Source organism: Syngnathus floridae, chromosome 4 (assembly GCF_059516105.1).
Source record: "Syngnathus floridae isolate MCC-2025c chromosome 4, RoL_Sflo_1.0, whole genome shotgun sequence".
Lineage (NCBI taxonomy): Eukaryota > Metazoa > Chordata > Actinopteri > Syngnathiformes > Syngnathidae > Syngnathus > Syngnathus floridae.
Window position 1 is genome coordinate 6304257 of NC_142416.1, and position 23435 is coordinate 6327691.

Sequence of the window (23435 nt, forward strand, 5' to 3'; positions counted from 1 at the left end):
CACAAGCAACACAGCCAGAATAAGCTGCAGCCATAGTAGTGTTTCAAAATAGTATTTTTGTTGTTTTTTTCTTCAAGATACCGCACAACAGTGGTCCACAGCCTTTTTACGAGTGTATAAAAGTGATCAAGTCATCACAAAAATCACGAAAAAAATCGTATATAAACCGCACCTGACTATAAGCCGCAGGGTTCAAAATTTTGGAAAAAAGTCGCGGCTTATAGTTCGGAAATTACGGTATATATCAGAGTACAGCATACGGTGGCTGCCAAAGAACTTTACAAATCCTCAGATTCACTTATATATTATCAATTCCTTATTTCCATCGCAGTCAGTGGAAGCAGGGGAGACATTTCTCCAAGGTTGGAGTTGCTGACGGGGTCACAGTCATTGCAGGTCGTCAACACGGGAAGCCCAGCAGCCCAACAACACACACACCACTGTTTCCACTCAGTATTCACTCTTTGTTCTTATCCGCTCCTAGTTCACAACAGCACACTCATGAGCCTGCCATCTTCCTCCAGAACACTTCTCTCTGCATACACTCGCCACACAGACACAGCCGCCGCGCACTAAGCTGTCACAATACCCGCAACAACACCAATAGGTTTGGAGTTTAAAATGACCTACTTTAATCAGGGCTCCACTCTGCATTGTAGCCAAGGGTAGAATCTAACCCAAGTCAGTTATTGCGGTGGCATATAATTTATTATCGGGATCTTCTCTCTGGGGCTAACAACTTTCATTTTTTGCCACTTGCGACTTGCGTGACAGAAAGGCTAACGGCAGCGGTTTCAATAATAACACTCTGTTAGTTTCTACCAGGGCTGTGGACTCGGTCGGATTTTTGCACCGAGTCCGAGTCCGAGTCCGGCCTCTTGACCACCGAGTCCGAGTCCATGTCCGAGTCCGAGTCCGGCTGTCCTTTTTTTCTGTTAATTCATCTGACTGCTTAGTCTTTATTCAAGGCTAATTTAGATCAAAATCAAAATAATGATATAAACTGGATGACAAAATCATCCTTGACATTGGTACATAATGTAAACATTAGTGCAACTCAACGTGGCCGCATTGATCGTAAGCAGGGCTGTGGACAGTATTCCTACGCGCATTCTCAGCAGCATGATGAAAATAAAATTGAACGTATTTTTATTTTATTGTCGGACTCGGTGGACTCGATCAAAATCAGCACCGAGTCCGAGTCCGGCAAAAATGACCGATTCCGACCGAGTCCGAGTCCCCGAGTCCCCAAGTCCGAGTCCGGCAAAAATGACAGAGTCCGACCGAGTCCGAGTCCACAGCCCTGGTTTCTACTCAGTATGGTTCCAAATGTTTCTTATAGCCCATTGTTCCTTCTGTGTTGTGTATGAATGAAACACCTGCATCATATAATTAAATCATCAAATAACTAGCTGATGTAGATAGTGTTATTTGTATGGGTGGATCCTGTAGTGGCACTGAGGAATTAACACAGAGAGGATCTTTGGACTCCGTACCCAGCTGCCAATAACACAATAGTACTTTCACCACGGCATACCCTCTTAGCCCTGCCTCCGCACAAGAAGCTTGCGTTACCTATAGCATGACGAGACAGATCTTTTAATGTATTTTATCATTGTGTTTCTCTTTTGTGAGTTTCCAGACTTTTGACTCTCTTTTGTAAGTTTCCATACTTTTGACCCAGTTTTCATTTCATTTTTCACTTCCATTTGCTTAGCTTTATTTGTCATCAGATTAATTAAACTTAATAAGAAAATGTTTGTTTTGTTCCTTAAAAAGGAGTGGGTGCTATTTTAGACAGGACCAGGATGTAGTCATTCAGAGTCCGGGAAATGGATCACTTACTTGGTATACAATGAATTTACTACTAAGCTCCCTTTATTTGAGCATTAGGTAGGGAATTTTAGATTGATTATAATTCTGCCTAGATGTATTTTGACTTCAGTGCCCTAACTCATAAGTTTTTTAAATTTACTTTGCGCTGCGACCTAAAACTAGTATTACAAAAAAGCTTCAGATAAAGCTCCCCTCAAAAGAAAGAAAAGTGGAGTGACAGTCAGCGATGCATTTGAAATAAAGCCTGTGAAACACAAATATAAAATAACGCCTGTAAATGGCTGCAGAAGGCCAAATTCAAGTCCAAAGCCTCAGACACATAAGCCGGGTGAAGGGTTCGGGTTAGGACCCTTAACACGCTGTTTTTGCCCCTTCATGAACAAGGACATCAAACGCCCCACAATTTTATGTCCTACAAGATTGTCATAGAAGATTATTCATATGTGTGTGAGATGTGTTAATAGTGGATTCGCCATTGGGTCCAGGTAATTTAAAAGGGTTTACCTTTACCAGAAAGTACAATCCTGGTGGATGAATGCCTCAACAAGCCATAGGAACTAGCGGGAGCTAACTACCATGTCTGTTTGCATGACTGCCAATGGAGCTGTAACAACTTTAGCCTCGTTAAATGTCTGAAAACTAAGATCAATCGGCAACAAAATGGATTTGCGCATTCCTCCTATTGTTCACTTCAACCTGTAAAAATAATTTAAAAACCGATTTGCGTAGTACTTTTGATTTTCTGGAGATGATATTGGGTTTTGCTCATAAGAGCTTAAATTTGAGTGAGTAAATCCAGAATATTGTGCCGAAAGCATTCATATTTTCACCGGTTGAAGTGAACAAGAGCATGGACGTGCAAATAAATTTGAATGGCAACCACCATTTCAGACACTCGGTGACAACAGAAAAATCAAAGCCAAATTAAGACAGGAAACTAGACATTACAATGCTTGGCTTCCTCCTGTGATGTAGACAGGCTGAGATGGGGAAAAAACAGGAAGTTGAGCTCCAAAAGTGGGCGGGCCAGTTTGTCATAAATCTTTTCCCCAAAAAGCCCTTAAATCAGTAATGGCATACAGATTCAAACTTGAATTAGCTGTGAATATAATCGTCACGCAGTAGCTTGCTTTTGAAATTTGGCATATTTTAACTAAAACCAAACAATGAATCTCAATGACGTAAGCTTTAACCTGCACAAACAATTAGTAACCAATCTCCACTGCAAATTGTTAGCATGTATCAAAACATTTTATTGAAACAATCAACATATAATAAACATGTCCAAAGTATGTTTTAAAAAAACAATTTTCAACTGTGCCCTTGCACCTGAAATTATTTTAAACAATACATGGTACGATACAGGCGTTGCTTCTTTACCACATGCACGAATTGGAAGCACTTTTTTTTCTCTATGTGCATGGATCACACAACAACCAACACTTACGATTATATGGTGCTTGTTTCAAAATAAGCTGAATAAAAATGAACTGCATACAATTGGCCTGACAGGCAGAAGACTCCCTGCATAGGAACTGCCGATGGGCCATTCTGTTGTCACCAAGTGTATGCGGGCCCTCCGTTTGTCACCCCGGTTTTAGACACTGCACTCTGCGCTATCTTGACGTTGGTAAAAACAGAAATGTATGGAATTTCAATTAATTTTAATGGAACCATTGATATAATAATGAATTGGGTATGAAATTTGGTTACATCGCAAATGAAATGAAACCCGTAAGATAAGATACCACTGTCTGGATTTTTTAAGAATAAGAACTGAACTAATTTATTTGTGATAAATAAATTGCGTTTAGTGTTTTTTCCAGACAGGGGGAAAAAATTAGCTAAATGCTTTTTGGCACAAATGTAGTAGCAAATGTGCATACATACAATATTTACACAAGCAGAACAGAACAGCTGTTACCGTATATACCATGCACCGACTCTCTGAGGAAATGTTTCTCCTTATCTTTTGGAAAATCCCATCCCACTGCCTGTTAAAGTTTTTTGTGTGTTTGCTCCTGACTAGTTTATTGATGGTACAACGTAGATGGGAGGGTGGAGGGTGTTAGTGTAGTGGAGGAATGCAGCTGCTATCACTCTTTGATTTGAAAGCGTGAGATAACATCTCCATGAATTCCATGATTATCTAATCTGCCTCCTGCACTCAAAAGGTGACTGGCGAATAACGACCGAACACTTGATGCCGACACCTTCCCCTGAGGGTTTTTCGGTTAGGCGGTGGCCCTCTTTGCTGTTGTGACAAGGCTTGGAGCTTTTTTTTTTAGGATGGTTGATGTCAGGGTACTTTAAAGCCACATTCTTTGGATTTGGTCGGCTTGTTTGTCTTGCTTGCTGCTATGGGACAGCAAATGCATTCATAATGATGTAGAATTTTACACCATTGACATTCCAATTTGTCCTTTCTGAGCAGTAATGATAAAGAGCCAGAGAAAATGGTGAGGTATTCTTTTGACTGCAGCTTTTCAAGTTTTGTATGTAAATGATTGATGCACCAAGATACCAGAGACAGGGAGTTAAGAATACTTGAGTACTCTAAGAGGGTGAGAGAGACGTGTGTGTCCAAATAACTTGAATTCCTACATCATACGGTATTCCAGACTAGAGGGGGTGGGCCGGATAGAGGGTGGAGGGAGGACAAGCAGCACTTTGGGGAGCAGGTAGTGTGTGGGTGGAGTTTAAATGACTGACTGAGCCATCCACAACACAGGGAAGACGGTGAAAGACATCATGTCTTTTGCCATATGCTGCTGAGACGATGAGGGAGTGAGAATTGAGCTGAAGAGACTAGTGTGTGTGTGGTTTGTGTGCCTGAGTATTTGTTTGTTTGCGTGTGTGTGTGTGCCTGTGTGTATAACTGTGTTTTTTAATTAAACCATCATGGGCTCCACAGCCAGCAAAGCTCAATACAAGGCTCCCCGTGTTCGCAAGAAGAAACGTAAGGTCTGTTTTTCTTTTTAGTGCTCGTCATTGCAGCTTTGGAAACCCTCTCAGAAGTAATGTGACAAACTAGAGGACTCTTTTGAGTGATACCACTTTGTTGTTTGATTTGAATGCTGCTTTTCCATCTGGATTACTAAAAAAAGAGTTCACTATTAATCATGAATGCGTTTAAGTAATAGAGTGCTGAACAAACGCCACCGTGAAGCTTAAACTATCCTTATCGCGTTGGTTAATGAGATGCGATTTTATTACCAGCTTTGTACCACTGCTTGAAGAGGCTAACAGTTGTTTTTCACAGTCAATGTTGGTTTTTTGTTTTTCACTTAAGTGACTCCTCGAGCAACAGATGGACTTTATGGCTGCGTGTGTGTGTGCGCGTGTGTGCAGCCAGGCACAAAAATCCCCTTTTTCTATTGTACGTAAATTGCACCGCTTTTGTGTAGTTATTTTGTGCTTGCGTGTCAGTGAAAGATACAAGAGTGTTGAAAAGTACACTAAACGTGGTCATCTGGTGTATGCAAGGTGTTTTATGCTGTGTGAATAATTAGGTGGAGTCAGCTTCGTGTGTGACGGGGAATTCAGGTTAAAGAGGTTCTGTTGGCAAATTCTCATTTTGTTAGCAGGTGTCAACTTTTTTTGCAGCCTTGAATTTTCTGTAGGAACCGGACACGAGTCATAGTACACACTTTATAGGTACACCTGCAGAAACAAATGAGATCCAATGCAAAAACTATCACAAAAATCAGCTTTTGCCGATATGCCAAATGCTCAGTTTGTCATCGTCAGAGAGGTGTTAGCTCATAATGTGGCATTGCATCTTGCTGTGCTAATATTTATTAATATCATCAAATTTAGCAACGAAATTGCAATCCACTACCACAACAAAGCATATAAACATGTAGTGGAGCTAACATGTCTTTTTATCTCGCCTGTAGAATACTTCATGTTGTGGCAGATGAATGTGTTGTACACAGATAAAAGATTGGATTTTGGAACAAATCTAATGCAATACTGTTTTTATTGTTGAGATAGTTTCTCATGTTATATTGTTTTTTTCTCTTTCTGCAGCATGAAGAGGCTTTCAAGCTAAAGACGGACTTGTCGCTAGAACTGGCAAAGCTGAAAGAGGAGCTGGGTAAGCACCCAAAGAAATGATAATCACAAATAACTTTCACTGTGGACACTGTGCCCATTATTTCAGTTTTTAGCAATGCGCTTCTCAGAAAAGGGAAAAGAGAGCTGTAGGGCAACTGCACAGGCTCTAACCTGCCTTTCATTTCCATACTGTACATACCGTACATGCGCGTATGATTGTTTTATTCAGATTGACTAACAACAGAAAACCCAGGCAACAGAAAACTCAAATTGTGTGCCGGAGTAACAAGATCAAGATATTTTTGGTTGCTCTACGCTACACTTCGTACATGTCGTTCACTGCGCAGTGGCATTCCTTCGCTGGAATAATGTGAGCGCTCTGTACCGTGTCAAGTTGGAAGAGGTGAACCGGGGCACGGCAAAATTGCCCGGACACAAAAGCGTGTCTGCTCACCCAAACTGGATGATTCTAATTACCACTTTGCAGAAGAGAAATAAGGAGTAAACAATACACAGTCAAAAGCCCATGGGGCATTTTTGACATGCACGGCACGTTTGTGGCCATGCCTTTTTATTTATGCAACCATTCATTTATTCTTTTATTCATAGCATTTAGAAAAACAAAAATGCTTCCCTTGATATTGGAAAGACTAAGAAATAATCAAAGTTAAGAAATTTACAGCGATGCAGTTGTGTATTATGAAGTGAGGACATGTCCATGTCAGACCTTGTAGATAAGAGTATTAGCATCAAAGAGCAATGCGATACAGAGCAGAAAAAGGGTCAATATTGAATTTTGGGATTCATATGTGTTTGCTTAGACTAGTGTGAGTATATTTTACCACACCATTTCAGTTTTGTCCTGCGTTAACTCATTTATGCATGAATTTGACTTGACTTACAGCTAAGAATACATTAAACCAGCTCAGTGTCCTTGTGGTATGAGTGTCCGCCCTGGAGCTGGGAGGTCGTGGGTTCGATCCCTGGCTGAGTCATACCAAAAAGACTATAAAATGGAACCCCATGCCTCCCTGGACATTAAGGGTTGGATTGGGGATGCTGTGAGGAGCTGTGTCCCACAGTCATTATTAGCAATGTATAGCTTCTACTATGGAAGCTTGTCTGAGGACAACCTAACTAATACATTAAAACAATTACAGTGTGTGAATGCAGTGTTATTTATCAAGACACTCATATAGAAAGTGTATTCCAAAAATGTATGGAGGTTTTACAGTACCTAAGCATTGCCTAATACTCCATAACTCCAAACTGAAAAGGCCTTTCCTGGTCTCAGACATTTTTCTTTGATGAACACTTCGCACTTTCCACTTTCATTCCACCATTTGTCGCATCGCTGACTATAATGTTTCTTTTACTGCGTGTTTGACCTTTGGCTCATGTCTTTAAACACGGATTTAAAGAATGTTTGCAGTGTATAGACCAGGGGTCTCAAACTCCAGTCCTCGAGGGCCGCATTCCTACATGTTTTCCAAGTTTCCCTCGTTAAACACACCTAATTCAATTATCAGGCTCCTGCAGAACGTGAGGATGAACTGATCATTTGAATCAGGTGTGTTTAACAAGGGAAACTTGGAAAACATGTAGGAATGCGGTCCTCGAGGACTGGAGTTTGAGACCCCTGGTATAGACCATTGCTCTCACACAGACAAACACACACGTACACACACACGCAGACCACACTGTTAGTAAAACCTTCATTCTCTTTCAGTGAGTCTTAACAGGAACAACATGTCATGTCCCATTTGGCGGTTTAATAGTTTTCCTGTGACATGTTACGTCACTGTCTGTTGCAACTGTCTAGCTAAAAAATAATTGTCTTGCTTGGTTTGTTTTGTTTGGCATACTCTGGGCTAAGTAGCCCTGAATGAGTGCTAAAGCATACGTTAGAGAGTTGAGAATAGAAATTGTACATTTATTTAACACAGCCACCTGCCACAACAATACACACATTCATATACACTGTATATTATACAGTATTTTGTCCACTATGTGCATTGAAGCGTGAGCTGGACTATAATATTTCCCTCAGCTGTTATTGACTTTTTGTTTCCATCACCACTGGAGCAGCTGCACGCCCACAAAGCACACACACAGTGAGTTCTATTCAAAGGGTTACAGCAACTGCCGTAGCGACAGCCAGTTGTTACTGCATATACAGTAGTTCAATTACAAGTGAAAATATGATCACAGCTATTGGATGTGGTTAATTTCTAGCTCTCTTTTCCAGTACCACCAGCTGTGTTGTACTGTGTGACACATTGAAGTTAAAGGCACTATTGCATTATCTGTTAAATATTAGTTGATAATATTTGTCAACAATTTTTTAAATCAGTTCTGCAAGAAAGGTTTTCGAGATTAATTTTTCTGAGGGGGGGGAGAACCAAAAGGCTTTTATTGTCATTGTACAACAACAGACAAACTGGAGGTGCAATGAAATTGCAAGTGGCTTTACAGACTTCATACAGTGAGAGCTTTGTGTGTATTTGGTGACCTGTGCATGTGTGCATTTAGGGTAGTGATGGCTTTTGGGAAGAAGCTGTCCCTAAGTCTGTTATTGTTGGATGCACCTGTAGCATCTGCCAGAGTGCAGCAAGCAAAATAGGTGGTAAGTCTCTGATGATGGACTGCGCTCTGCTGAGGCAGCGGGTTGAATGTACGTCACTGAGGGAGGGGAGGGGGCATACCATTATCTTCTGTGATACCTTGGCAATAGAGGATCAGTAGAAGGTTAGCAGCAGATTTTGGATGATGTTGTTTTTTCTGAGCAGTCTCAGGAAGTGCAGACGCTGCTGTGCCTTCTTGGGGACAGCCTTGGTGTTGACCGACCAGGAGAGGTTGGTGGTGGTGCCCAAGAAGGTGAAGGATGTAACTCTCCCTACTGAGACGCTTTTGATGGTGAGGCAAGTTGGATCTGTTCTGGACCTCTTGAAGTCTAGAATGAGCTCTTTTGACTTAGCGGCGTTTAGTGTCAGATTGTTTGCTGTTCACCACTCAGACAGCCGCAGGACCTTATTTCTGGACGCTGACTAGTCACCTCCTGAGATCGACCCCACCGCTGTCGTGTCGTTGGCAAACTTCACGATGATGTTCCTGTTGTGGGCCAGTTTAAAGTTGGAGGTGTAAAGGTTGTAGAGGAAAGGGAGGGGGGCCGTGTTGAATGTTCTGGTGGAAGAGAGGTGGGGCCCAGGTTTGACTGCTGGTGCCTGGTTAGGAAGGAAGTCCTTTATCGAGCTGCAGGTGAGAGGGGGAGCCAAAGCTTACTGACCAGGATGTCAGGAATGATTGTGTTGAAGGCCGGGGTGGGGCAATGACATACCAGCTCTGCCGAACCCCTGAAGCCGACTCACCGAACCCCTAGGGTTCGATCGAACCCAGGTTAAGAACCACTGTGCTAGTCGAAGCAATTCTTTTTGTTGGATGCCTGATACCATTCTTTTACTTTGTTGTTTTCAGGAGACAAGATTTCAACACCGTCACTGAGGCATTTTTTAACGAACTCCCCATCATTGTATGGCTTTTTAGCCCGTGCAATGTTCCAAAACAGTTGATGCGATGCATCTGAGTGCTTCGTAATTTTTTTGAAAAACTGTACCGGTTTTTCTGCCTGACTTTTTAAAGTGTCCTACTTGCACTTGCGAAATTCAGTCCCTTTTGGAAAGTCCTTATCGATATTAGCATGAAGTGAGCTGAAGTGGCGCTGAAGATTTGAAGCTTTGAAATGCGCTAATGACGTCTGACATATCAGGCAGAATGGCTTGCCATTGCGTTAAACAAAAATATATAAACTTTCCCACATGTTAAAAACATCCTGTGTTCATCTTCATATTTTCGTTTAGCTGGATATTTTCTCCCTGCCAATTTGAGAGCAAAATTGACACTATTTGTTTCCTCGAATGGGTTTGCCCCTCCTCCTTTGCGGAATTTCACCTCATGCGCATACGCGTTTGACAGAAATACCATATTGAACTCAAGTGAAGCAACACGCACAAAAAAACCCACAAACACAAATGTTGATATGAACGTAAAAGAGCCGCATGAAACCAGGCAAAGAGCCGCATGCAGCTTGCGAGCCACGGGTTGGCCATCACTGCTCTAGACTCGGGTGCCTTTCCTCTTGCATGCTCCAGAGCAGGGGTCACCAACCTTTCTTAAACCGAGAGCTTCTTCCTGGGTACTGATTAAGGCAAAGGGCTACCAGTTTGACACAGACTTCTGAAATATCCAATTTGCTCAATTTGGCTTTCACTGTGTTATTATTGTCATTTCCGGTTCACATGTAAGTGTGATTTTAACAAGAATAGCAAAAATACAGTCAAACCTTGGTTTTTGACCACAATCCGTTCCAGAAGGCGGTTTGAGGAGCGAATCGGTCGAATTCCGAATCTAGTTTTTCCATTACAAATAATGGAAAAATGTTTAATCCATTTTGAGAAAAAAAAAACCCCGCCTTTTTTAAGCATTTTTTCATTTGCGCATATTTGTCCGATCGCGCAACTGCAGCGCACCGCCGAACGCGCAACCGTAGCGTGTCGCCCACCGCGCAACTGCACCGCGCTGGTCGCATTATTGTGACAGAGCCGTCGCTGAAATTTAGAAAATATTTTTAAAGTCCTGATGTACTTTCCAAAATTTAAGTGGACCTAAGTGCGCAGGGAGCTTAATTTTGTCCAATCGCGCAACAGCAGCGCACCGCCGAACGAACAACAGTAGCGCGTCGCCGACCGCACAACTGCACCGCGCTGGTCGCATTATTGTGCCAGAAAATTAGGAAAATATTTTTAAAGTCCTGATGTACTTTCCAAAATTTAAGTGGACCTCAATGCGCAGGGAGCTTAATTTGGTTCAATCGCGCAATCGCAGGGTGCCGGGCGCTCACTGTCGCATTGCTTCAAGAGCGTCTTTGTGTTTTAGGATGGCTTTACTGCTCCCACTTGCTTTCTTTGGGGGCATGTAGTGGTTAATACAATCCTCAAAGTAACGAAAATACAATAACAACGGAGTCAGTCGGCATCTGGGCCGCGTGTTTGGGTTTTCTCGGGTCCTCCCGGCTCATCTCGCGAGGTTCGACCTCCGAATTTTGTTCGACAACAGAAGCAAAAAAAATCTAGAATTTTTTGTTAGGATTCCGATTTGTTCAAGAACCGGGACGTTCAAAAACCGAGGTTTGACTGTAAAATAAATAGATGCAGCTCACTGACAAGTGCCGCTATTTGAGCTAATTTTAGAACAGTCCTGCGGGCGACTCATGCGGTCCTCATGGGCGACCTGGTGCCCCCGGGCAACGTGTTGGTGACCCCTGCTCCAGAGACTGCACAAAGTACATCGTCCCTAAAGGCGAAACTTCATACTACAGGTTTTGAGTCATTTCAGCAGCTCTCCAACGGCTAATGACAGCCGTCACTGGCCGATCGACTTTGATTTACTTTGATACTTTATTTGGATTTATTCCAAACAGACTGCAAAAAGTCATGCTCCTTCAAAGTGGCCTATTGGGATTGAGTGCACACGTGTCAGTGGCGATGATTAGTATAACTTCCTGATCCACTACGCAAATTAATTTTACATTCAAAGTGTGATAGTATGCAAAGTATTGTTGAAATGTGTCATTGAAAGTCTAACTCAAATCATTCTTGTGTATGTGCAGTTGCATCGTCTCAATGCTGTGACCGTTTGCACAAGGAGAAGGAGGCGGCACGCATAAATTTGGAGGAGGCCTTGAAAAGGCTAGATGAGCAACACAAGGATGAATTGGTGCAGCTAGAGGAGAGGTACCAATTTTTCCACACACAGAACACATAATCGTATGTCCAAAATTCTTATTCTGTCTTGTTTGTATATGTCAGATTGAGGAGTTTTTACCAAACAGAGTGGGACAAAGTCCATCAAACATACCAGGAGGAGGCTGACAAATGTCGCATGTTAATGGAACAACAGGTCAGAGAACTTACACCAATCAGCTTTCTGGCAACAGCCCACCCAAATCAACAATTCACAAAAAAAAAGCCGCATCGGACTACAAGCCGCAAGGTTCAAAGCTTGTGCAAAAAGTAGTGGCTTATAGTCCGAAAAATACAGTATTTTAACAAAACAATTTCAAATTCTTGGGCTAAGGCTAAATTTCTATACGTTCCTTATATTTATGCACACACATTACAAGTGTTACATTTGTCTTAGGGATGTATAGTACATCCATCCATTATCTGTACCCGTGTCCCAATCGGGGTCACGGGCATGCTGGAGCTTATCCCAGCAGTCATCGGGCAGTCGGTGGTGGACACCCTGAACTGGTTGCCAGCCAATCGCAGGACACACAGAGACAAACAACCATCCGCACTCGCACTCACACCTATGGGCAATTTGGCGTGCTCAATCAGCATGCCAAGCATGTTTTTGGGATGGACCTGGAGAAAACCCATGCCGGCACAGAGCAGAACACGCAAACTCCACATAGGGAAGACCGGAGGTGGACTCGCACCTGCACCCTCCGAATTCTGAGGTGTGCATGCTAACCAGTGCTCCAATGGGATGCATTGTACTTTCGTAAAATCCTTAACAAAGCGGTAACAAATGAGCAAAACATGACAAATGACAGACTGCTGCACAACACAAGATTGGATTACAAATTGTTTATTATTGTTGACTTGTGAAAATAACCAACTTTATCCTGACTTGTGTTATATGAAACTAGGGACACAACTAATGACACTGTTGTGCAACAATGATAAACTCACATTGGATCTCACATAGTTTTGATGAATCAAACGATCTGATCTCTGATTAATGTGCACAAAACAAAAAAACATGCTTACAGTGACATCATTTAAAAAATAAGTTACTGATCATCAACTTTGATTTGTAGGTGGAAGAGACGAGGACCAAGAATGAAGCTGAGAGGAAGAACCAGGAAGTGAGTCACCGCCAAATCATTGAGTCTCTCAAACAGCAACATGAAACCTCCCTACAAGGTGAGTCCATCAACCAATAACGCAAAACAGATAACTTAACCCACTTGTTAAACAGTTATACAGTAACATACAGTATCTATACTCATAGGTACATCTCATGTAAATGTTTGTTCATGAATTTGTTCATTTCAGACCTAAAGAGAATTCAGAAGATCGACCTGGAGAACCTGAACAAAACATTAAAGGAAACAGAAACTACTTTTTCTGTAAGACTAGTTTTTTATTTAAAATGTATTATATTTTTTAAGCAAATTCTGCAGCCTAAATATTGTATATCAGTGTTGACAAATGCCTTCCTCCGATCAGGACAAAATAGATGCGCTGTCAGCAGAAAACGCGGCCATGAATGAAAAGCTGAAAGTAGAGGAAGAGAGGCGGATGCTCTCAGATAAGAATCTGGTAATGACTTTCCAGCATCGTACATGACACCACATGACTCTTCTGCTTGTCATTTCACTATTGACTGAATAACAACCAGCACTAAGTTCAAAGAGCAAAACCAAGGTGAAGTGAATATGAACACAGCTGCCCTCTGTTGGCACGCAAACTGATTGCGGCTGCCCATACCTTAACTAAAGCAAAACTCCTGGACAATATTCACTTTGTAACTTATAAAATCAGACTGCAAGGCAAGCATTTCACACTAATGGAAAATCACAACATTAGGTAGACATGCACAATCTAATGCAGGGTTGGGCAATTCATTTTTACAAGGGGCCACATGAAAAACCCGAGTTGTGTCAGAGGGCCACACCTACGATAACTTAAACCTGCTCAATTTTCTTCCATTGTAAAATGCACTAAATTATTTATTTTAAATAGTTGGTACTGGTAATTAGAAGAATACAATTATTCTGTTTATATTTATATTAAGCTATGTGAAACTGTGGTGTAAAGGTCAAATAAAAAAACAATTATTAATCAGTACAATTTATTCTTAAGTTCTTTAACTTTTCCTCAAATAACAGAGCCGCTCCATCTCTGGGTGTGAAGCTTGATAAAAAGTCCTTGTTGGGCTTGCAGTTTTGCTAGCAATGCATCAGCCTCTGATGCGCCCTGTTTATCAGACAGATGTATTTTTTCTCGTGCTTGGTCGTGTAATGGCGAGTCAAATTATATTCTTTAAACACAGCGACCTGTGTACCACAAATCAGGCACATGGCTTTACCTTTCATTTCTGTAAAGAAATACTTGGCAGTCCATGACTTGTTGAAAACACGGCGCTCCTTGTCAACTTTTCTTTTCTTCGCGTTAGCACACATTTAGAGAGCAGCATTACTTCGCGCTGTTCTCCTACACGCACAGCTCACATGCACGCATGCTACACGGAAGTGCGACGCCTTTCAAAATAAAAGCGAAACAGTTGTATTGTACGCACGACACATTTTTTTTTTTTTTTTTTTTTTTTTTTTTTTTTTTTTAAATTACGATTGGCCTCATGCGGGCCGGACAGGGAAGCACAAAGGGCCAGATGTGGCCAGGTTTGATCCAATGAAAGGCAATACACTTAAAAATTACCTGTGCTTCTGTTACTTGCGGCTCCATTAGAGAGCAAAACTATGTGCTGTGTTTAATGATATTCTCTGTGTGTGTGTGTGTGTGTGTGTGTGTGTGTGTGTGTGTGTGTGTGTGTGTGTGTGTGTGTGTGTGTGTGTGTGTGTGTGTGTGTGTGTGTGTGTGTGTGTGTGTGTGTGTGTGTGTGTGTGTGTGTGTGTGTGTGTGCGCGCGCGCGTGCGTGCGTGTGTGTTTGCAGAAGGACTCCCACACTCTTTACCTGGAGCAGGAGCTAGAAAGTTTAAAGGTGGTGCTGGAAATTAAGAATAACCAGCTGCATCAAAAGGAAAAGAAGCTCATGGAAATGAACAAACTGGTTAGTAGCTTTATTTTTAGGCTTATCATCATTTCTACATAAAGGCTAAATATTTATGACTGTATGTGTCCCAGGTGGAGACAAATGTGAAATTGGAGGAATGTCTGACAAAAATTCAACAGGAGAACGAGGACTACAAAGCTAGGATGGACAAACATGCTGCTCTCTCAAAGTGCGTATATATATGTGTCTATGTCTACAGATTGTATGTCGGTTTGTCACCTTTATTTACTAAGCGGTGGTCTTACTTCAAAAACACTTTACAGGTGGGCTCATCAAGACTTTTATTTGTGCTGAGTAGATATCTACACATGCACAAGCACAAGAACACAAAGATCATTTAAAAAAAGAAAGTTTTGTCCTTAATTTTCCTCATTTGAAAATAGTGGAAGATCAGCATGTAATTGTCACCCTGGAAAAAAAAGGTTTATGTAATTGTGTAGAGATGATGAAACTTCACAACACAATTACAGTTCTTTGGCACAACGATGCCTCCAGATGGGGCTCTACAAAAACACATTACAGGTGGGCTCATCAAGACTTTTATTTGTGCTGAGTATATAGCTACACAAGCACAAGAATATAAAGATCATTTAAAAAAAGAAAGTTTTGTCCTTAATTTTCCTCACTTGAAAATAGTGGAAGATAAGCACATAATTCTCACCCTGTAAAAAAAAGGTTTATGTAATTGCGTAGAGATGATGAAGCTCCACAATACAATTACAGTTCCTTGGCACAACAATGCCTCCAGATGGGCCTCTACAAAAATTGACAAAACACTTTTAGGGAGAACAACCAAAGATATTATAATAATAAAATAAAATAATATATTATTCTGTCTACAACGTATATTTCCCAAAAAATGTGAACCATCTCAACTGCATATTTTCAAGAGAAGAAAAAAAAATCAACGCCTGTACATCTTATCATCTCTAGTATGTTCATCTAAAAAAGTATGAAAATGATGTTATGCAACTGTGACTGCAGGCAGCTGTCCAACGAGCAGGCCAAACTCCAGCAGACACTACAGAATGAGTCCAAGGTCAACAAGCGTCTTTCAATGGAGAATGAAGAGCTGCTGTGGAAACTGCATAATGGTGACCTGCTGGGGAGTCCACGCCGCCTCTCTCCTACATCTCCCTTCAGCTCACCACGGAACTCTGCGTCGTTCCCTGCCGCTGCACCCTTATCGCCTAGATAACGATCTCTGTCCTCTAACGGCTCATTCCAAACACCATGCAGATGGATAGAAGATCCAAAAATTGTAGTGTTGGATACGTATCTCATGATGAACTTGTACATTTTAAACTTTCTGCAGTAAAAGACTCGTGCTTTGAAAGCACATCATGGGGCTTGTTTAGCTTTTGACTACCAAATGCCAAGAAACGTCTTCGTTATTCTCAAGAAAATTGCTGGCACTAACTACTCAGGGTTTGTATATAGCACCTCTCATATGTTATGGCTATTCACTTTTTATTTTTGTTATGTTATGTTTTTATGTTTGTATGTAAGGAGGAGGCTGAAATAACTTGGTTGGGATGTGTACCATAACCAAAATCTGTCATTTACATGTTCGTTCTTATTCTCTTTTTCAAGTGAACGGTTTTCTCTCCAAAGAGCGAAGCTCAATCATTGGTCTGCTTCAGACCTTTGGAAGAACTGAATGAACTTCACATGCTAATGTAAGCAAATGCAAACTTTCAACTGACCTAAACCCATAGACTTGAATTTAGATGTGCTTGTTCTAAGTTTGCTCCTTTCAACCTTACTCTACTATGTGGAATGTAATTCTCCTTGGATGTTTCGCAATGTTTGTGCTGGTCAGATTAGACCCCACCTCCCATTTCCTGAAGCAAAATGCTTTTACCTACTATATTCCCGCTGTTACCTAAAATCCCAGGTAAATAAGACTAATTGACACTTTGTAAAATGACCTAAAGCCCTCATTGACTTCATAGCTGATCACTTATAATGTCACATTTGACAAAACGTTCCTACAGCATGAAAACATTTATTGAGAGACACTAGCCTTTTAGTTGTTTTTCTGTCTTAATCCTCAAAAACTTCAACTGTACCCACAATGCCTCAGTACAGTATGGTGTCTTTTATTTTGAAAACAGGATAAATACAGTATGACAATTGATTTTAGTCACGTTTTAATTGTTGCAATCCAACTACAGTGGTACTGTAATACCAAAAATGAAACAACAGAAGCACAGACTACATCATACAAAATACAGTCTGCTTTTGTAACGGCAAAGTTAGACTTGCTTTTCAGCCTATTGGCCAGGTAGGTAATGAGATCGATCAGCTGACGCTTTCTTCGGGTCCAGTGTTCTCGGTGCCTTGACCTGCGGATGCTTAAGGTCAGCAGCTCGTACCATCATCACCACTGATTTGATGGAGTACCACCACCCGTGCCATGTGTACCACACCATGCCATCAGTGGTCATCGCTTGGTATGGTCCTTTGTAGTAATGACCGTTAAGGTTCCCTGAATCGCACCTGAGGACAAGAATGCACAATGTGAGAAGAAAATTACAGTGTAACCCATTTATGAAGATGCTTTTCAGCATGGTGGATTTGTGGGAATGAGAAAACAGTTTGACCTGCTGAACCACCAGCCTGACTTGCTGTGCCTGATGCACTTGCCAGCTCCACCGGGCTTCTTGTCATAGGTGCTGAATTTGACTCCGGCCGAACTGCTGCCTGGAGATGGGTGCTTGGTGGTGTGCAGGTCAGCCAGGGCGTCTCCTGCATTCCCCTTGTACTCCCCCAAATGCAATCGGTACAAGTCCTTCCACACATTCAATGTCAGTAACAGCTCCAAAAATTGTGAAAATTGTCAAATAGTTATATGAAAACCAAAATGAGCAGAGCAAAGGTCCTGACATGGTGTCACAAAAGAGGATGTAGTTGAAATATATCTTTTGTGGCACCAGTCCCAATAATCTACTTCATCGATGAAGCAAAAGGATAGGAGTTGTTGAAGGATTCACACAACAGAACCGTACACATTTGCTTGTGCTTAGAAACTGAAAACTTTAGTCTAAATAAGAGCCGTACTGTTGTGAGAAAAGAAGGAAGGTCGAGGTTACAGATAAGGTGCTTATAAATGGAGGATGTGAGCTTACTGTTTCACTGTCCACTTTAAATTTCTTGTATTCTGCAAAGCTTTCTTTACCATCAAAATCTTCCATGTCAATGCGCAGGTCGTAGTCCCCTAGAAAAGGTTTTATTAAAGATCTGATGTGTGACAAATTACCCTAGAGACAATGCGAATGTGTGCTTGCGCACACAGACGCACGTATGCACACACCTTGTGAGGTGAGATGATGTAGAGCATCATTGCCCATCCAGAATTCTCCATCAGGGGAATGTAGGTCCCCAAACCCATGCTTGTACTCCACCCACGCTCTGCACACACAGAGCATTTACTTAAGACACTTAAATGTTCAATGTTATATTGATTTAGCATTCCCAAAGTCACACACACCTATCAAAGTTCTCTTTGCCATCCCTCCTTCTCTGAAAAACTGTCCATCCTCCTCCATTGTTCATGTCACAGTAGACACTGAGCGCTGTGGGTAAGCCATCGGGGCGAATCGCATACAAGCCACTTGCGACGTTTCCATCAGCAAACACCTCGGAGCAGTCTATGCACACACACATGCGCATGCACACACACGCGCACACGCACACACGAATGCAGTCATGTCTGGAACATTTTGGAATTGTGTTGTGTGCAGTGTTTTAGCTGGAAATATGGTTGATGTTAGAAATTAATACAAAGGTTTTTTGTTTTCATTATTATTCATATTTTGACAAAGTTCTTTCTTGGACTAAAAGTGCCAAAACAAACAACAAAAACTTTCAGCCTGTATCAGCATGGCATCTATGATAAAAAGACATTTAACTGTAGTCCACAGTTATTTAATGTTCTGGGTGTGAGCAGGCAGAAAGAAAAGAGAACTGTACCTCTGTAGGGGTTTTGGGCTCCCAGATGTGAGTTGGGAATGTGCTCTAGCTGCTGAGCCTGGTAGCTGTGGAGCGCCTGAATGTACCTGTGCTGTTCATTGATCACATTTGTCAGCTCCTCAAGCTCTGCCTGCAGGCGGACCACAATCTTTTCACATGGCACAGGTGCCTGGACAAGGTAGCACTGTTTTTTAGTTGAATCAACAATATGCAACAACTGTCCCAAATACTTTGTAACAATGGCACTCTCTACGTGGTTATAATTACTATATTTATTATACAGTATTTGAAATTTTTTTCTTGACCCGAGGAGGCCCATAACACACACTGATTACAACAACAACAAAGCTGAAATGGTTTATGGTAAGTCTGTTTGAAATATTGATGCTGTTTCTTCTTTTTCTCTTAATTGTTACCTAGTTAATAGAAAACACGAACATACATAACATTGCCTTCATTTTCCATTGGATATCATTGGATTGTGCAGATGCACTATCCGATTTAAAACTGCCTAACAAATGCGAGTGACTCGGCGTGGTGACCCCTGACTACAATAATACTGTACACACGCAACAAGTTTAAGAATGAGGTGCGATTTCTTACCGCCACTGACACAGCCATGTGAAAAAGAAAATACATTGATTTTATCAGCCTCCCCATTATGTTAGTCGTCTCCCGACCTGCTGTCTTGTTCTCTGACCTTGTCTACCTTGCGTTCAGCGGTATGACTCACTGCAGCATTGTCCTACATTTGCATGTACGCCATCTACTGGTAAGAATAAACATTGGCACGTTTTGGGTGTCATGCTCGTGAAGGTTCTCAAACGTTAAAATCTCGCTGATATATATGCGCCTCGTCTCGCAAATTGCCATGCCTCGATTTTACAGGCCATTAAATTAGAACTACAAAGAATTAATTCTAAACATAGAATACAAAATGCGACGAAGGTAATCATTATTTAGCTTTGTATTCTTAAGGTTTGATAAAACAAAACTCGAAGAAGGTAATCATTATGTAGCGTTGTATTTAAAAAAAAGTTTGATAGGTTACGTCGCAGTGAGAATGTGCTGATTACTAAAAAATAAAAAGCGTAGGTGCCCAAAAAAATGCGACTCCGGTGGGACTCGAACCCACAACCTTTGAATCACTACGAAAGCCTAGAAGTCCAATGCGCTGTCCATTGCGCCACGGAGCCACCTGTTGATTGCTGTTGTACATAGAATTATATACAGTAGTGATAGCTATAATCGCACGATACTGGGAACTTTTGTTCAAGACGGCCTGATCTCATTTGTCTTTTTTTTTTTTTCTGCCGCTTGCTATATTCACGTCTCCATTTACATGTCAGCTCCTCACACCAGAATTTCCATCGAACAGACGCTAACGCAACTGTCTTGCTGCAGTAGGAAAAATGCATCGTTCGATAGCTACCCTGTCAGCCATAGACGTCTATTAGACGTCTGGTCCATGTATAGACCTAATTTAGACGTCTAAAATTGGTCTCAGTATAGACCTAAAATACACGTCTAAATTAAAAACATCAAATATCATTGTTCGAAATTTTAAAGTTTCAAGTAGCTGTAAGTTGTATAAGTAATGTACAGAAGTTGTTTGGATTTGTGTTTAACAAGCATATTGACCCGTACATGTGAATTGTTTATTTCTGTAACCTGATATAGATGTCTATTTTAGGTTAGCGCTGTATTGTACTTTCCTCAAAACAGAGCTTTCTTAACAAGAATTGTGATTGAACTCAACCAACTGTGTAAGTCTAATTTCTGCTTCAGTGTCTTAGCATTTTCCTAAATCTGAAGAAATCAAACGAGCACGCAGTGAGTAAATTGGATAACAGGTGATTGGCAATGGCTTCTGCTGTGAGGCGCAGATAGCGCGCTCCCTAAATTGTGGACAAAATCCAACAGTTCTTAACCTTGTTGGAGGTACCGAATCCCACCAGTTTCATATGTGCATTCACCGAACCCCTCTGTAGTGAAAAATAAAATTATTTTTTTGAAATTCAAGACATTGATGTTTTTTACTGGTGCACAAAATAAGCCGTGCATGAACATCCCCTTTTGTTCAAATAACAAAATCAACACAATGCATGAACTCACAACAAATTACATACTGGAAAATCAGAATTTACACAATAAATCAGGTTTGTTCGGACCTCCTCAGTAGAGGCTCTGCCGAACCCCTAGGGTTCGATCGAACCTAGGTTAAGAACCACTGCTCTAGCAGAATCCCCTGGCAGGAAGAGCTTCAACTCCCACCTCCGGCAGAGCTTTTCCCCCATCCCGGGGGAGTCCGAGTGGACCATTGTTGAGGCAGCCGAGCGGAGCTGTGGCCGTAAGGTGGTCGGTGCCTGTCGTGGCGGCAATCCCCGAAACCGCTGGTGGACACCGGCCGTAAGGGATGCCGTCAAGCTGAAGAAGGAGTCCTATCGGGATGTTTTGGCCTGCGGGACTCTGGAGGCAGCCGACAGGTACCAGATGGCCATGCGGAACGCAGCTTTGGCGGTTGCTGAGGCAAAAACCCGGGCGTGGGAGGAATTTGGCGAGGACATGGAGAACGACTTCTGGACGGCTTCGAGGAAATTCTGGTCCACCACCGGCGTCTCAGGAAGGGGAAGCAGTGCACCGTCAACACTGTTTACAGTGGAGATGGCGTGCTGCTGACCTCGACTTGGAACGTCGTGAGTCGGTGGGGAGAATACTTCGAAGACCTCCTCAATTCCACCGACACGCCTTCCATTGTGGGAGCAGGGCCTGGAGACTCTGAGGTGGACTCTCCAATCTTTGGGGTCGAAGTCACTGAGGTAGTCAAAAAACTCCTCGGTGGCAAGGCCCCGGGGGTGGATGAGATCCGCCCGGAGTTTTTAAAGGCTCTGGATGTTGTGGGGCTGTCATGGCTGACACGCCTCTACAACATTGCATGGACATCGGGAACGGTGCCTCTGAATTGGCAGACTGGGGTGGTGGTTCCCCTCTTTAAGAAGGGGGACCGGAGGGTGTGAGGGGAATCACACTCCTCAGCCTCCCTGGTGAGGTCTATTCAGGGGTGCTGGAGAAGAGGGTCGGAAGACGAACCTCGGACTCAGGAGGAGCAGTGTGGCTTTCGTCCTGGCCGTGGAACAGTGGAACAGCTCTACACTCTCGGCAGGATCCTCGAGGGGGCATGGGAGTTTGCTCAACCAGTTCACATGTGTTTTGTGGACTTGGAGAAGGCGTTCGACCGTGTCCCTCGGGAAGTTCTGTGGAGGGTGCTTCAGGAGTACAGGGTGCCGAGCCAACTGACAAGGGCGGTTCGGTCCCTGTATCACCAATGCCAGAGTTTGATCCGCATTTCCGGCAGTAAGTCGGATTCGTTCCCAGTGAGGGTTGGACTGCGCCAAGGCTGCCCTTTGTCACTGATTTTGTTCATAAATTTTATGGACAGAATTTCTAGGCACAGCCGAGGCGTTGAGGGTGTCCCATTTGGGGACCTCAGCATTGCGTCTCTGCTTTTTGCTGTTGGCTGCTTCAAGTCGTGATCTCCAGCTCTCACTGGAGTGGTTCGCAGCCGAGTGTGAAGGTGAGGGTCAGCACCTCCAAATCCGAGTCCATGGTCCTCGGTCGGAAAAGGGTGGAATGCCCTCTTCGGATTGGGGATGAGATCCTGCCCCAAGTGGAGGAGTTCAAGTATCTTGGGGTCTTGTTCACGAGTGAAGGCAGGATGGAACGCGAGATCGACAGGTGGATCGGTTCAGTGTCGGCAGTCATGAGGACTCTGTACCGGTCCATCGTGGTGAAGAGAGAGCTGAGCCAAAAGGCAAAGCTCTCAATTTACTGGTCAATCTACGCACCTACCCTCACCTATGGTCACGGGCTATGGGTTGTGACCTAAAGAACGAGATCATGGATACAAGCGGCCGAAATGAGTTTCCTTCGCAGGGTGTCCGGGCTCTCCCTTAGAGATAAGGTGAGAAGCTCGGTCATCCGGGAGAGAATTCACTGGGGAGCCAAGGGGGCGCTAGTCTGAAAAAGTTTGGGAACCACTGCTTTAAACTGTATCTTTAGAACTGTAATAATTTGTAATGAAGATCAGTAAATCTAAGATGACAGATTGCTTACCGATTCTGACATAAAGGGTTTCACATTATTATGACAATATGTGCAAAGCAAGAATGATTTGGGCAAAGACTAGACTTTGTTTTATCTGTATTTCATGTGTGAACTCCATCCATCCATCCATCCATCTTCTTCCGCTTATCCGGGGTCGGGTCGCGGGGGCAGCAGCTTTAGGAGGGACTCCCAGACTTCCCTCTCCCCAGCCACTTCATCCAGCTCATCCCGGGGGATCCCAAGGCGTTCCCAGGCCAGCTGAGAGACATAGTCTCTCCAGCGCGTCCTGGGTCGTCCCCGGGGTCTCCTACCGGTGGGACATGCCCGGAACACCTCCCCAGGGAGGCGTCCAGGAGGCATCCTGATAAGATGCCCGAGCCACCTCATCTGGCTCCTCTCAACGTGGAGGAGTAGCGACTCTACTCCGAGTCTCTCCCGGATGACCGAGCTTCTCACCCTATCTCTAAGGGAGAGCCCGGACATCCTGCGGAGAAAACTCATTTCGGCCGCTTGTATCCGAGATCTCGTTCTTTCGGTCACGACCCATAGCTCGTGACCATAGGTGAGGGTAGGAGCGTAAATCGACCGGTAAATTGAGAGCT

The 23435-nt window shown here is 42.8% G+C and overlaps 2 protein-coding genes and 1 non-coding gene across 7 annotated transcripts in view; 1 reads left to right on the top strand and 2 right to left on the bottom strand.

Moving 5' to 3' along the window:
- The window catches only part of LOC148398633 (microtubule-associated tumor suppressor 1 homolog A-like), an 83095-nt gene extending 66201 nt beyond the window's left edge, over positions 1-16894 (top strand). For all 5 annotated transcript variants that reach the window (XM_088372402.1, XM_088372403.1, XM_088372401.1 and 2 more), the window contains 9 exons: positions 5869-5935; positions 11561-11684; positions 11760-11850; positions 12776-12881; positions 13014-13087; positions 13188-13280; positions 14635-14751; positions 14826-14923; positions 15739-16894. In XM_088372402.1, the coding sequence (XP_088228528.1) occupies positions 5869-5935; positions 11561-11684; positions 11760-11850; positions 12776-12881; positions 13014-13087; positions 13188-13280; positions 14635-14751; positions 14826-14923; positions 15739-15952 (984 nt within the window). In that variant the 3' untranslated portion in view covers positions 15953-16894. The remainder of the gene's footprint in view (positions 1-5868; positions 5936-11560; positions 11685-11759; positions 11851-12775; positions 12882-13013; positions 13088-13187; positions 13281-14634; positions 14752-14825; positions 14924-15738) is intronic.
- LOC148398634 (fibrinogen-like protein 1) lies at positions 16841-19494 on the bottom strand. Its single transcript, XM_088372406.1, has 7 exons — positions 19333-19494; positions 18730-18898; positions 18248-18407; positions 18071-18168; positions 17886-17974; positions 17361-17548; positions 16841-17256 (listed from the first exon to the last, which is right to left on the bottom strand). The coding sequence occupies exons 1-7, from the start codon at positions 19387-19389 to the stop codon at positions 17031-17033; spliced, it is 987 nt and encodes a 328-aa protein (XP_088228532.1). The 5' UTR covers positions 19390-19494; the 3' UTR covers positions 16841-17030.
- A 345-nt stretch (positions 19495-19839) lies between these two features.
- Positions 19840-19925, bottom strand: trnar-ucu (transfer RNA arginine (anticodon UCU)). Its single transcript is given in 2 exon segments — positions 19840-19875; positions 19889-19925. It is a non-coding gene; the product is annotated as a tRNA-Arg (tRNA).
- Between the last annotated feature and the right edge of the window lie 3510 nt (positions 19926-23435).